This window comes from Strongylocentrotus purpuratus, unplaced genomic scaffold, assembly GCF_000002235.5.
Source record: "Strongylocentrotus purpuratus isolate Spur 01 unplaced genomic scaffold, Spur_5.0 spur5_scaffold_7, whole genome shotgun sequence".
NCBI lineage: Eukaryota > Metazoa > Echinodermata > Echinoidea > Camarodonta > Strongylocentrotidae > Strongylocentrotus > Strongylocentrotus purpuratus.
Window position 1 is genome coordinate 20,586,550 of NW_022145613.1, and position 14,528 is coordinate 20,601,077.

Sequence of the window (14,528 nt, forward strand, 5' to 3'; positions counted from 1 at the left end):
CAGTTCTCTGTTCTCTCTTGCACTTTGCGCTGAAGAGTACATGATCAGAAGACTTACTGTATAAAACAACCTGAGGCAAATTCAATAGCATTGTATGTTACCAATTTTGATGTGCAAATTATGACAATGACATGTTACATACAATGTAATAGTAACACAATTTCTGAAGGAAAACAGGGCATTGAAATAACCCATCAGGTGATTTTGTGAAAGTTTTTGAAGTCGTATTAATCAATACATGTCTTAGGTTTGGCATGATATTTCAAACCTTGGTACATGTACCGTACATGAAAAATGTGTACAGTTAAGCACATACATTTTGGAGAAGAGAAAGATTCTCTATCACAAGCCTCAAGATTCTGCTACATGTACATGTATGTACTTCATTTATATCCCCACCTTGTTATTTACTGAGGTGATTGAATGTTTATTATATCCTTTCTTATAGTGGTAATCATTTCCTCACAGTTGAACTATCAGAGCCAAACGCTCTGCAGATCTTCAACAATGCCAGTGCTTTCATGCTCAAACAATCTCGCACAAAAATAGCATGCATGCAGGGTGTTGAAGAGGGCAGGCTTACTTACTGTTGTGCCAAAGCTCTATTTATTGCCTTTATTTAGTGTGACTGGAGATCAATAATTCTCTGCCATGCCAAGAGAGTAGAGAAACAATCAATCGTTGCAGAGGCTAGACTAGCTAATCCTGTTAAAGGAAATACAAAGTTTTGGTATGGGGTCATGAATTTGGTTCAAATGAACATATTGGAAGCATATGCGATCCTACAATATTCAGTGATCGTTGTCGCGGTTGAAATCGAGTCTAAAGTAATGAAATTGTAAATAATAAACTCTTTATGTTGTTAGCTCCCTCTCAAGATATTAATTAAGGTATAAAACAATGATTCTTGACTACAATCGACCAATTTGCTATTCCCGTTTAGAAATTATATATCACAACTACATATACTGAGATTTTCATTGTCCCAGCTACCATTGTATGGCCGTAGGGGCTATTTGAAATTTATCAAAATTTACCGGGAGCACCGGTAAATATTTATATTCAATTTTTCTTGAAAGCAGAAGTGTTTTAGGGGCTAAATTTTGTAGTGTTTATACTAGATCCACAGGGGGCATCCAAATATATCACAATTGTAAATAATCACTATCCAGCCAATTTTCAAAACTTTGTATTACCTTTAAGAGAAGATTAAGTGGTGGTGGTTATTTTACCTGACTGCTATAAAGAAAACATAAATGCTTGTTAGTAAGCAACCAGAGGACCAACCGATTCAGGTTCTCTATGAGCGCGTTTATCTAGGCTTGCCACTAGATATGTACATATCGTACCCCACTATCGAACCCCACTATCGTACCCCACTATACGATCGTGATTTGCGGGATGTCGCGTTTATCTACCCTTCACGATTCAAAATAAAGGCCTTGTGTCTGCCCAGCTGTTTTGACCCGGGAAGCAGACAGTTTCTCGGAGGTCAACTTCACACGTATGCTTGTACACAACACCTGGGTGGTCATATTTGTATGTGAGGTTCAAAACAGCTTTGCGTTTATCGATCTCTCAGAAACGTGATTCTGGCTGTATGTCACATTCAAAACGCACCTTTTTGCGTCTTTAGATATGCCCATATCTAAAGACGTTTGAAAAAGGCTTTGCGTTTATCTACGAGCGCGTTTATCTAGGCTTGCCACTAGATATGTACATATCGTACCCCACTATCGAACCCCACTATCGTACCCCACTATAGGATCGTGATTTGCGGGATGTCGCGTTTATCGACCCTTCACGATTCAAAATAAAGGCCTTGTGTCTGCCCAGCTGTTTTGACCCGGGAAGCAGACAGTTTCTCGGAGGTCAACTTCACACGTATGCTTGTACACAACACCTGGGTGGTCATATTTGTATGTGAGGTTCAAAACAGCTTTGCGTTTATCGATCTCTCAGAAACGTGATTCTGGCTGTATGTCACATTCAAAACGCACCTTTTTGCGTCTTTAGATATGCCCATATCTAAAGACGTTTGAAAAAGGCTTTGCGTTTATCTACTTCTAAATTTGCTTGAAAGACGTTTGAGAAACCTGATTCTAGCCAAAAATTTGCTAGATAAACGCAACCTACTTCTAAATTTGCCTGAAAGACGTTTGAGAAACCTGATTCTAGCCAAAAATTTGCTAGATAAACGCAACCGTAGATGGACCTGGTAATGGGGATTAATGCCTTACCAAAGGCCACTAGCGCATCGACTTGGTTTTGAATCAGGGTTGCCGGATTACGAGACCAATGCTCTACCAGCTAAACTATTGCACCAGCTCAAGAGAAAGAGAGATGCTCAACAGTATTCTCAAAATCCAAAAGCCCATCATGAAAATTGATCTCAGATAGTTACTGTACAAATTGCATGCAAATCTACTGGTACCTATTTATACAAATAATACACAGCAGTGATGGCATTAGTAAGAATTACCCACACAAGGTACCTTTGGAACAGTCTAACATGCCCAAGGCAATAGCCGAGGGTGTTTGGACTGTTTTGAAGGTACCGAGTGTGGGTAATTACACTAATGCCCGAACAAAATGATGTGTATTATTTGTTTTATAAGATTATGTTAATTTGTTTTTTATAAAAATGATGTTTTATAACATGATTTTGATAATGACCGGTCATTACCCAAATTACGGGTTAGGCCGAATAAATGTCTGGTCACGTGTACACTTTCAACCAATCATTTGATTAGGATCCACTTCATCATCTTATAATATATATATATATACTATGACCCCTTTCTCACTCACTTCCTGGACCGATCTACGTAACAGCGGTCCAATGGCGAGTGTGAAAGCACAACCGTGCCAGGAGGCGTACCTCTGGACCGATCCTGAAGACCTGGTCACCATGTGGTAGTATTCAAAATTATTCAAATGGCATGATTTGCTTTTGTAGCTGGCTCAGGAACAACGAACACATTTCAGTACGCAAAGTCACTGATGAAAATAACAGTCATTTCATATGGGGAAAATAATACTTTTGAAATAATGGATTATGATAAATTAATTGTAAAAATGAAGGGCAAATTCAGAAGAATCAGAAATTATTACTCTCTGCCATGACAACTGACGATAATGCTCTTAATTCTCACGAAAGCGTGGCGCTGCAAAATCACCCTGAAAATTCAGTTCAGTTCAGCTCACTCAAATCAGTCAAGTTACACCTGTGCATGTATCCATGTACATGTGCAGAGATGAATATGAGTGACTGAATGACAAATCTGTATGAATGTACATGACTACCTTTATGCAAGAATAATACAGTTTGTAAAATTGTATTTTACAATCTAGAGGCCATTGATTCATTTGTGGTGCATCTAGGCCTACACACGTAGGCCTAAATTTGTGCAAGATCAGAATACTTGTATGCACCTTAAGGTTCATTCATAACCTCTCCATTTTAAGTTATGAGTCACTATTATTTAGAGTGGTGTCTCCATTTCCTTCCTCTATATGCCCATAATATTTCATACATATTGCTTGTAATGTAGAGGCCTACAGTCTAAATAGACATGACCTACACTTGACCTGGAGTGAGGAAAGGTCATAATTTGGTTGCCTAGAAAGGAGTGTGGCAAATCCATCGAATTGAAATTTAGGAGCGCAGAAATTTAAAGAGAATAAGAGACGGTACAAATGGTTTGGTGATTTTGTCCCATGCTCCTTTCAGGATCACCACACATTCTTCTTTTCAAATCAAGTACCTGGAACAGATAGATGGTATCGGCACCTTTAAAGAATTCTTTTAAAGGGAAATCCAACCCAATTAGACAACCACTCTAAAAGAAAGCAGAGAAATCAGAGAAGCAAACTGATGAAAGTTTGCTTTTCCCATTTTTATTTTTTATTTCATGTGTGTGAGTGCCCTCTTTACTTCCACCACAGTAAAAACTTCAGATCTTTCAACCCAACACCAATCACTTGACTTAAAGGGAAATCCAACCCAAATAGACAACTACTCTAAACGAAAGCAGAACAATCAGAGAAGTAAACTGAGGAAAGTTTCAAGAAAATTGTGAATTTTTGAAAGTTGTAATCACTATTTGTATGGGCACTTCAAATTAGCTGAAGCGGTAATGTCAGTGATGTAGTCAGGACTACTTTCCCATCTTTTCCAACATTTAAAATGATTAAAATTAAATTTTCCCCAAAAAATCATTGCTCATGGTCGAGGGTCTCTTTTAATAGGACCCATAATTATATGCTATCTATGATATATTTTGATTAGTGCCCCAAGGGAGAAGGTAATTACGAGCAAAACAGAAATTAATGATATTTTTGTACACAGTAAATTGGAGAGTTATCCACATCGTACGTCTCAATCCACTGACCAAACAACCAATTTGAGATTAGCATAGACTTAGGTTGCGTTTATCTAGCAAATTTTTGGCTAGAATCAGGTTTCTCAAACGTCTTTCAGGCAAATTTAGAAGTAGATAAACGCAAAGCCTTTTTCAAACGTCTTTAGATATGGGCATATCTAAAGACGCAAAAAGGTGCGTTTTGAATGTGACATACAGCCAGAATCACGTTTCTGAGAGATCGATAAACGCAAAGCTGTTTTGAACCTCACATACAAATATGACCACCCAGGTGTTGTGTACAAGCATACGTGTGAAGTTGACCTCCGAGAAACTGTCTGCTTCCCGGGTCAAAACAGCTGGGAGACACAAGGCCTTTATTTTGAATCGTGAAGGGTCGATAAACGCGACATCCCGCAAATCACGATCGTATAGTGGGGTACGATAGTGGGGTTCGATAGTGGGGTACGATATGTACATATAGTGGCAAGCCTAGATAAACGCGCTCGTAGTGATCTCATATTTCAAACATTTCAAACAACTTCCGTACTATTGGTCCGATTCATTTAAAACTTTGCCATTCTGTTATTTTTCTGCTTTCATACAAATCAACTTATTACAAGGTTGTAGTGCCCTTTAGGTAATAATATAGTAAAATTGGAAGGTTCAAAAACAAATTCCATGGTCTAGTTGGTCTAGCGGTACATTCACTTGGTCAGCTGTCTGTCTTCGCCTACAAACTGGCTCAGTTGACCCTGGTTCGAAACTGAGTCAGAGTCTTTCGGGTGTTGACATTAAAGGTCGACCCCAGACGTAATAATCATATCTGATTGATTCATATCTGTAAAAACCCAATTACACAAATCAGAGCTACCAAGTGTCACACATTTTGAGGGTCTTAAAATGCTCTCACACACGATGCACTTGTGCGATTTCGAAAAAACGCTTTACCTACGTTATATGCGCACTCGCTCGCCGAGTCATGAAATGTCACACATAGTTGATCTTTTATTTGTCGTGTCTGACAACTTCGGATAGATTGAAAGCTAGAAGTCAAGCAAGCAGTGTCTGCCTTTTGTTTCCCTTGGCATACTGTGTTGTCATGTGCACTGCTGTCTTCCTTCGCATCATATGCTCTGCAGACATGAAATACAACACTGTGCATTCACATTGGCCAGCTGCAATTCAATTACAGCTAAACATTCATACTAGTCATATTTAGTTCAGGGTATTTAATTCAATAGATCAATTACTATGTGAAATGTGCTCCATGTACTGGGTGATCACGTGCTTTTTTTCTGTGTACCTGTTTATATCAAGATATCAGCATTGCTTGTCTGATTTACGATATCATTTCCTCTTACTTGTAGCGCTTACATTAAACTTAAAGGGATCGTTTAACAATGTTAAATCTGAGATACACGGCCCTACGTGTTATCAGTGTCTGTGATATGGTGTAATATTGAAGCCGTAAAAAAATTGCGCTTCAAAATGATCAAGAAGTGCCTCAAAAAAGTAAAAATCTTTGAGTGACCGGTTTTACCATTCTCAATTTCCCCAATAGACTGTAGTGTTATGAAAACCGTCAGGCGAACAGTTTTCAAAATTTGTAATTCCAATCATAAATATCTTGATAATCAGACAGGCGATCGGCTTGTAAAAGTCATTGGGTTCCTGACTGACCTAAAGGTTTATAATTATCATTGCATCATGAGCTAAATCCAGAATTTTGTTTCAGAATCTGAGACAAAGTTACCGGATCACTTTAAGCATGTATGTGTACAGTTTGAATGAAATTCCTGAACATAGCAGTGTAATAAGCATTGACATTCAAATTTGTTGTACATTTCATCTGGATCTGTGAGAATGCCATATCTATTATCATTACCAGAATCCAAGATTACTTTCTAATTCCCTATTGACACGTATATATACTCAATTGAATATAAAAGTAAATTTCATGTTTTGTTTTGCTTTTTCCTTCTTTGTGTTGTATTACAGTGCTGGACCAAAAGGAGACAACATTTATGAATGGGTATCCACCATACTTGGTCCAACAGGCTCAGTGTATGAGGGCGGAGTTTTTTTCCTTGATATTCACTTTTCTCCAGACTACCCATTCAAACCACCAAAGGTAAATATTTCATATATATATATATATAGCGTGGTCCAGAAACGAAAATTGAAACCTGTAAAATTGGAATAGGGAAAGAGTATATTAAACTTTGATCCGAAGCACAAAGTCCCTTTTAGTTGGGATCTAGAGCTTGCTCAAGGGCCATAAGTTTTGTAGGTCCACTCTGGTGCAATCTGATCCATATTTTAATTTGTTGAAGCATATTCAAACAAAATATTCAACTTTATGACTAACTTTTCATATGTATTTTTGGTTAAGAATGAATATTAACTTGTTATGCTGATTTTCAAACCTGTTCAATCAAAATCCAATCCTGTAGGCTGATTTTCAAACCTGTACAATAACAATTTAAACCTGTTGCTGTTACATGTAATAACCCCTTGTGGATTACTCAGATGTATTACGGAAGAGGTGCTTAGAAGAGCAAAATGATTCTTCTTTTATTGTTAAATAAATGGGAAAGTTATTGCATACTTGGGTTTAAATATCAGCTTGAGCATTAATGGCTAAATTAGAAATGTTAAAAATTGACAATATTGCCTCCATGGAAACATGTTGGTCAGGGAACTTACATGTAGATTTACCTAGATATTTACAGAGTATTACCACACAATTTTATTCATGAAAAGGAAAATGTCAAATATGATGTCATTAAAAAGAGACATAAATATACGTCATGATCCTCATGATCACAGAACTCTGATTTCTGATTTGTGTAATATTCCACTTACATGAAGAGGAAGAACAAGACTTCAATTTTACAGCAACTGATTTTTTAATTTTTTACTGTTGTTCAATAAAAAGAAAACACAATAAAAAAAGAAATTGCATCTGCTCAAAGTAAAGTACGGTTCTTTGAAGCATATCAGTCACCTAAATATCAGATTGTGTATAGCTTGTAGCTAGCATGTACTACATGTAAGTTGTGCCAAAAAAAACTTAATCTAGCATGTCAGGTAAATCTGTCTCAGTCTGAAATTCTCACTTTGCAAAACAGCTCTCTGGTGTTTTGTACCCACTTATTGCATTTGTAAATTGATATCCTTTTGGTTCTAAACCATTTTCACTTTTCATTTGTTTAATATTTCACTTACAGGAAGAGAAAGAAAAGACATTACAGCAACTTATAATTTTATACCATCTTGTTGTTCATCAATAAAAAATATAATATGGAAATAAAAGATTTTTGGTTCTTGCCATAATATGCCTTTGCTTAAAGTAAGCTACAGTTATTTGAATGCGCTTAAAAGTTTATCAAAACTATCAATCACCAACAAAACTAAACTATGTTTGGCTAGCATGAATTATATTCCACATACTAAGAATCTTGCTCTATGATTGGTCAAAAGTAAATCATGTGATGAAAGATAGTTCGCCCATCATTGATGGGAGAAGAAAAGTTTGTTGCACTGTGTAGATAGTAGTACTATCTACACAGTGCAACGCACTTTCACTGAAGATAGAAGTACTATCTACACAGTGCAATGAACTTTAATCGTATTCGTTGGGAAATGCTCTCCTATTTAAGCGCCTTTAGTGTCAGTACGTGAACTTTGGTCACGCGCGAACTATGGTCACACCACCATACTGCATACACTGTACGTTTTGTACATCGTTTACTAGCTGGTAATTGATGACTTGATGCTCTAAAATGACGGAAGAAGTGAAATGTTTCCAATGTGGAATATAAAGCAAATAATCACCTGTTGGTTTCAGGCGATAGCAAACTATCACTTCCTCGGAGATGTGAATGTATACGCTATCTTTCCTCAGCTTTGTTACGGAAAGATTGCTACATCCAGATCGCCTCGGAAGTGATAGTTTGTCCCATCACCTTCACAAATGGTAATTATTTGCTTATTTAATCGTCCTAAATCCCCTAAATAAATTTACCTTCATGTAGCATTCTACTGGTTAACTGTGCACGGACGTGTATCTCAAAACTATCATAAGTCTAACTCTTGACTAAATCAGCGTTATAAAGCTACTTGTCCACGACGTGTTTCACAAAGGCATAAATGTTTTCGGGTTGTCCGTCCCGTTTTCTCGTTATCGCAATATCTCAAGAACAACTCAAGTTATGAACTTCAAACTTGATGATAGCGTGCATCACCATAGGAAGACAATCTGATCAGATTATGGAGTAACAAGGTCAAAGGTCACAGAGGTCAACAATAGGAATTCCAGGTATTGGCCTCGTTAGCGCGATATTTCAAGAACCACTAGGGACATGAGGCTCAAATTTGTTGATAATATGTATTACCATAGGAAGATGATCTGACAAGATTTTGGATACATGCTGTAGGTCAAATGTCACAGAGGTCAATTTATGAAATTACAGGCTTTAGCCTTGCCATTGCGATATCTTAAGAACTAGAGATATGGAGTTCAAAGTTGTACTGTTTTCACACTGGCAAAATTTTGCTTAACCCCAGACAGATGGGGTTAAAGGGGGGTCTTAGCCCCACCTATAGTCTGGGGTTAAGCTTATTCCACTCTCTGTTCAGACACGTATTTACCAAAAAGGGGCTAGCCCCACCTATAGTACAGGGTTGGCTGGCCCTGCAAAATAGCAGGGCTAACCTCGCAATTGTGGTGCTAACTCTGCAATTGCAGTGCCAAGCAATTGAAAGAGAACAAAAACGAAAAATAGTCCGGTACAACGCACTGGAGCGAATTAATGGATATTCGCGCTATACAGCTAGTGCGGGGCTAACAAATTGCAGTGAGAACAGCAAGATTTTTCTTATTCTGGGATAGGCGCTAAGTACAGGACTACTTAAGCGTGTGTGAAAAGCAAACAAATTAGTCAGGCGTTAAGGATAGTATGGGGCTAAGAAAAGTATGGGATAAGCAAAACAATTTTTAAAAGAGTATTAGTGATAGTATCTATCCTCATTGGAAGACGATCTGATTACCGTAGATGTTTGGTAAGTAGGTCAATTGTCAAAGGTCATAGAGGTCATTTTCTGAAAATTCTGGTTTTATCCATTTTATCGCAATATCACCATTAGAGGTAATAGCCTCAAACTTGGTGATATTACCGTATCAACGTAGGAAGACAGTCTCATTAGATTTAAGGTAAGTAGGTCCAAGGTCACAGACATCAATTTCTGAAAGTAAAGGTTTTTAGCCTTGCTATCTAAATACCGGTATCTAAACAGTAACAGCCTTTTCACACACAGCTAAAATTCTATAAACATGATTAGTTTAAAGGGCTTTAAACTAATCACCTGAACATACGACATCATTCACACACAGAAATTTTGGTGCGATCGTTAATCGTTTCATGATTAATAATATTACTGCTCGTCAAATGCGCAGTAGTGCCATTGCGCATTGAAGGTCATGTCATATTAATCAAAGCGCACGCTCCATCCAGTTTAAACACATCTGAAACACATTTAAACACAAATAACCTTTCACACACAAAATGTCAAGCTCTCTAGATACGAACTTCGTATCTGCAGCCTTCTTTTAGGGGCGTATGAATCGCGACTTCGTATCTATCCCAACATCGTATAAACGATGTTCACACAGGGAAAATTGTTTATAAACATGTTTAAAACTGTTGAGTTAAACACGTTTATACTAATCATCTCTAGATACGATGGATTTTAGCTGTGTGTGAAAAGGCTGTAGGTCAAGATCATAGTCTTTTAATATAAACTTTTTGTTTACATCGTGATATGTCATGAATAATTTCATTCATTTCCTATACTGAATTTAGGGTGGAGGCATGTTATAGGAGACGCAATCGCATTTGTCTTGTTAGTAATCATGTTAAACTCAATATTTAAATTGTTCTCAGTATACTCTACTGAAGAAAGAAATGTTCTTGATTGGTAAGCTGTTTTATGATACATGTAAATATGTACATCCTGTTCGTACTAATTCATACTACATGTGATTCATTTCTTATCATCACATGTGCAGGTGACATTTCGCACACGCATCTATCACTGCAACATCAACAGCCAGGGCACAATCTGTTTAGACATCCTGAAAGATAACTGGTCTCCAGCCTTGACCATTGGCAAAGTTCTTCTCTCCATCTGCTCCCTTCTCTCAGATTGCAACCCTGGTATGTAGTAGGTTCACACCTGAGTTCATCTCCTTTAGTTGGTGTTTTGTTTGGTTATTTCCTTATTGCCATCAATATTCAAATGATTTGGATTCTTCTAAGATTTTTGATTCTTCCTTGCAGTAGACAAGAAATCCTATCTGGGAATTAGAATTTTGAAATTTTAATCTAAACAATTCGTTCAAAATTCTAATTCTAATCATGAAAATGTGATGATTGCCTAGTTCAATATGAATGTATTTCAAAATTCAAAATGAATTTGTTTGAAAGACTAGGAGAGAAAATACCTTTTATGACATAAAAACATAACTATAATAATATTATAGTCATTCAATTCAAATACATTTAAACGGCACAGGAGATTTAATGAGCTTATTCTACGTAAAAAAATGCCCTGATGCTAGAAAGGGGCAAAATTGCCCCACACCCTCCCCCATCAAAAACAATATGGTCATTTTGGTCACCTTTTGGCCAAATAAAAGTTGTTTTGATTTTATACCAAAATTAGGCCAAATTTTCAGTCAGAATCAATTGATGGATGAGTTCTGACATGCTAATTCAATATAAAAATGTGCACTAATATCAGAATCACCAATCTCTTTGAACACATTTACACAGTTCAGACCACTTTGGTCATTTTGATCAGTGGCTAGCGTTTTGCTGCGCTTCACTGGTTGAAGGAAGTTGACTTGCATGCTGAAAAATTGGCCTGTCGGGCTTGCTGGTGGGGCGCTGTTAATTATGAATACACCCTGTGAAGTAGTAAAAGGAGACCAATTGTAGCTACCAATTGATATTTCAAATAAATCTGTTTGCTTTTGCCGAGTCATCAATTATTGGTTGAAATATTGTTTGCAATGTATCCTTTCAATCTTACTCTCAGGTAACCTTTGTAAGTCCCAATAGATATTTTAGGTCACATGGGGGCGCTGTTTATCAATGTGGATTAGATAGAATGAGTGTAGTTCAACCAGTTAAGGCAGCAAAATTGTAAAGGCAGCAAAAATATGTTGTGTGTGTGTGTGTGTGGGGGGGGGGGGTGTGGGTTAATTTATGTTTGTGTGTGTGAGTTGTAGTTATCGTCGCTGCTTGTTGACTGTACGAAGTACCTGTTTTTATTTGCTAATTTGCTAAAATTAAGTGAAATTCAACATTTACACACACAAAAAAAAATGTTATTCTCGATAACCCCCCCCCCCCCCCCCCCCCCAAAAAAAAAAAATCATTGGATAACAATTTTTTTATTTTAATTTTTTTTTTTAATTAAAAAAACCCTGTAAATATGATTTATCGTAGCGAGTACTGTGCAGTATGGCGGCCATCCAACATTCGCTGAGAAAGAGGGAACAGTATCAAGTATTCTCTTAATAGAAACCAATTTTTCATGGAAAACTGATGTTGTGATGACCTGAAAATCAATATTTAGCAAATTTGTGTGAGCAAATCGCCAACAATTTCAGATAATAATGCATGCATGCGTCTGTGTAGTGCTGGCATGCCGTTTTTTAGATTCATAGCGCCGCCTAGGAGATTACTGATTTATTCCCCAAATCACTGATTTTGAGCCTTGTGATTACTGATTTTCTGTTCTGGAGGTTGGCAGCTCTGTATTGACTGACTAACTGACTTCTTTTTTTCTTCTTTTCAATAACATACATAAAATGAGCTGTAAAGGGTACATGAGCTTCAATAACCCAATTCTTGTAATGGCGAAAATTAAACTGATTGAATCCTTGCGCAACACAAAACAAACAACCATTTGGTACAAGAGTCTGAAAATCAGACTATCACTATTACTTTAGTGATTGCAATCACTGAAGTTGATTCAACAACTAATAGTCGTTATTTTCCCACTTAAAGACATTTTCAAGCCCTTTTGTTTTAAGGGAGGTTCTATATTAGTAAAATCTTTCAAATGCTGTTGGAAGTTAACTTTTTCATTTTTTGGCGTGCAAATGGGACATAGTACCGGGAATGAATATTTACAAGTTGGCTGAAGAAAATTTCACAATTCTCGCTATCACCAAAACCCCCTAATTCCGGGATGTGCGCCTCTCAGATTTAATTTTGAGCCACTTGCATTATTTGCATACTTCAGGTGTAAAGTACATGCATGCGGTGCGCATGCGCGCCACATAACACATATTTTGCATGCGCAATATATCTGAAAGCTATCTCTAGATTCTCCCTTACCGGCTGCTAATGACTTTCTTGAAATTTGTTCACAAGTACATGACTTTTTGAATAGAAATACTCAGGGAAGCCCACTGCATGCCCATCAATTTGCAATTGCTCTTTGTCAAGGTGCCACAAACCAGAGTCGTGGTCATGCAGTGAATTCAAACTTATCATGCCTTTGGAACAACCTTTTCCATGTTATGCGCTGTGAAAGTTTTGACTGATAATTCAGTTTGTAAAAAATCGAAAAATTGCTTACAATATACTATATAAAAAACAAAGACAAAGCGAAAGGTACCACAATCCAACTATTACATTGTGTATATAGACAGCTAGCTGGCCGAGACCAGACAGCATGGAAAGTGCGTAAATCACAGTGGCTATACCAGAGTGCATTTGAAATGGGGGCGTGAAACTAACATCAGGGGATTAAGGGGTATTCACAATAGCAAGAATTACTGCAAGTAATTTAAACAGAGCTCATCGGCATAGATACTATCCTTTTTACGCTACCTAAACATCTTTATTTTGATTCTTTTTTTTTCTCTGGTTGACTCCACAGAGGATCCCCTTGTTGGCAGTATAGCAACCCAATATCTGTCAAACCGTGAGGATCACGACAGATTAGCCAAGCAATGGACACAGAGGTTTGCAACATGACGCAGGAGAGGTCTGCTAAATTGCGGGCTACTCTCTTACATATTGTACAGTTAAAGGAAAAAAGTTTCATTTTTTAAAGTTGCGGGCTGTGGTCTGCCAGTGATTGAATCCCCATTCCTTTGTTTGTGTATTTTTCATTCTTCTCTCCATGGCCTGACCTTTATATCCCATTTGGTGTAAGTACTGACATGTATTGTACGGGGCCATTGCCAGGTATCATCATCTCAATTTATTTAAATGGTTGGAACAGGAAACTATACACAGATGTCTCCTCTAAACCTAAATGCGCATGTCATTCAGTAAAAGCCAAGTCTCAGCTCTCAAAAGTGATTTGTTAAAAAGTAGAAAAATAGATGAAGCAATTAAACACTTTATGTAAAATAAGAAAGAGAAAAAGAAAATTTACAATAAATCGGTCAATTAGATTTGTGGATATTTTCCCACACTATTTGTTTTATTATTTTTGTTCGAAATAAATGCCATCCTTCTATGGATGAATGATCAAATATATACAACATGGCATCATCAATTTATATTTATCAGGAAGTCAATAGCTTTAATAGAGAGAGGAAGAAGAAAAAAATCTGTGAGAAAACAATGTTTAAAAAAAAGTCAGTAGTATACCTATGACATCACATTTCCACAACTAAGTCGCCCAATTGTCATAGGGCGCGTTCATGCTTGATTTTGACGGCCAGAATCAGGCATCTGTTACGCGTTTAGTTTAAAACACGATTGCGTTCATGCTCACTTTTGAAGAATCACCGAAAAACGGCGATCACGATCGCCGATCGTAAACTCACAAAAAGATGCGTTTACAATTTGTAAACGCGTTTAAATGGGGTCAACGCACTGACCTCTAGTGGGTCTACGTAGCATCCGCACACAGGTTTGCGAATCCAGCTGAAGGCCACCCAAGGAGAATTGCCTGGAGAAGTGAGCATGAACAGTGCACCGTGGAACTGCGATTACGATGAGCGTTTACGATGAGCGTTACAAATCGCTCATTCTGCCTTCAAAATCAAGCATGAACGCGCCCATAGTCTCTCTCTCTCTCTCTCTCTCTCTCTCTCTTTTCATTCAAAAAAATAATAACCCAGTAGAT

The 14,528-nt window shown here is 37.3% G+C and overlaps 1 protein-coding gene across 1 annotated transcript in view; it reads left to right on the plus strand.

The window, feature by feature from the left end:
- Nucleotides 1–13,991, plus strand: part of LOC586388 (ubiquitin-conjugating enzyme E2 E1) — a 40,890-nt gene extending 26,899 nt beyond the window's left edge. Inside the window, exons 4-6 of the mRNA XM_003728055.3 lie at nt 6,366–6,498; nt 10,438–10,585; nt 13,326–13,991. Of these exons, the coding sequence (XP_003728103.1) occupies nt 6,366–6,498; nt 10,438–10,585; nt 13,326–13,423 (379 nt within the window). The 3' untranslated portion in view covers nt 13,424–13,991. The remainder of the gene's footprint in view (nt 1–6,365; nt 6,499–10,437; nt 10,586–13,325) is intronic.
- Nucleotides 13,992–14,528: the final 537 nt, after the last annotated feature.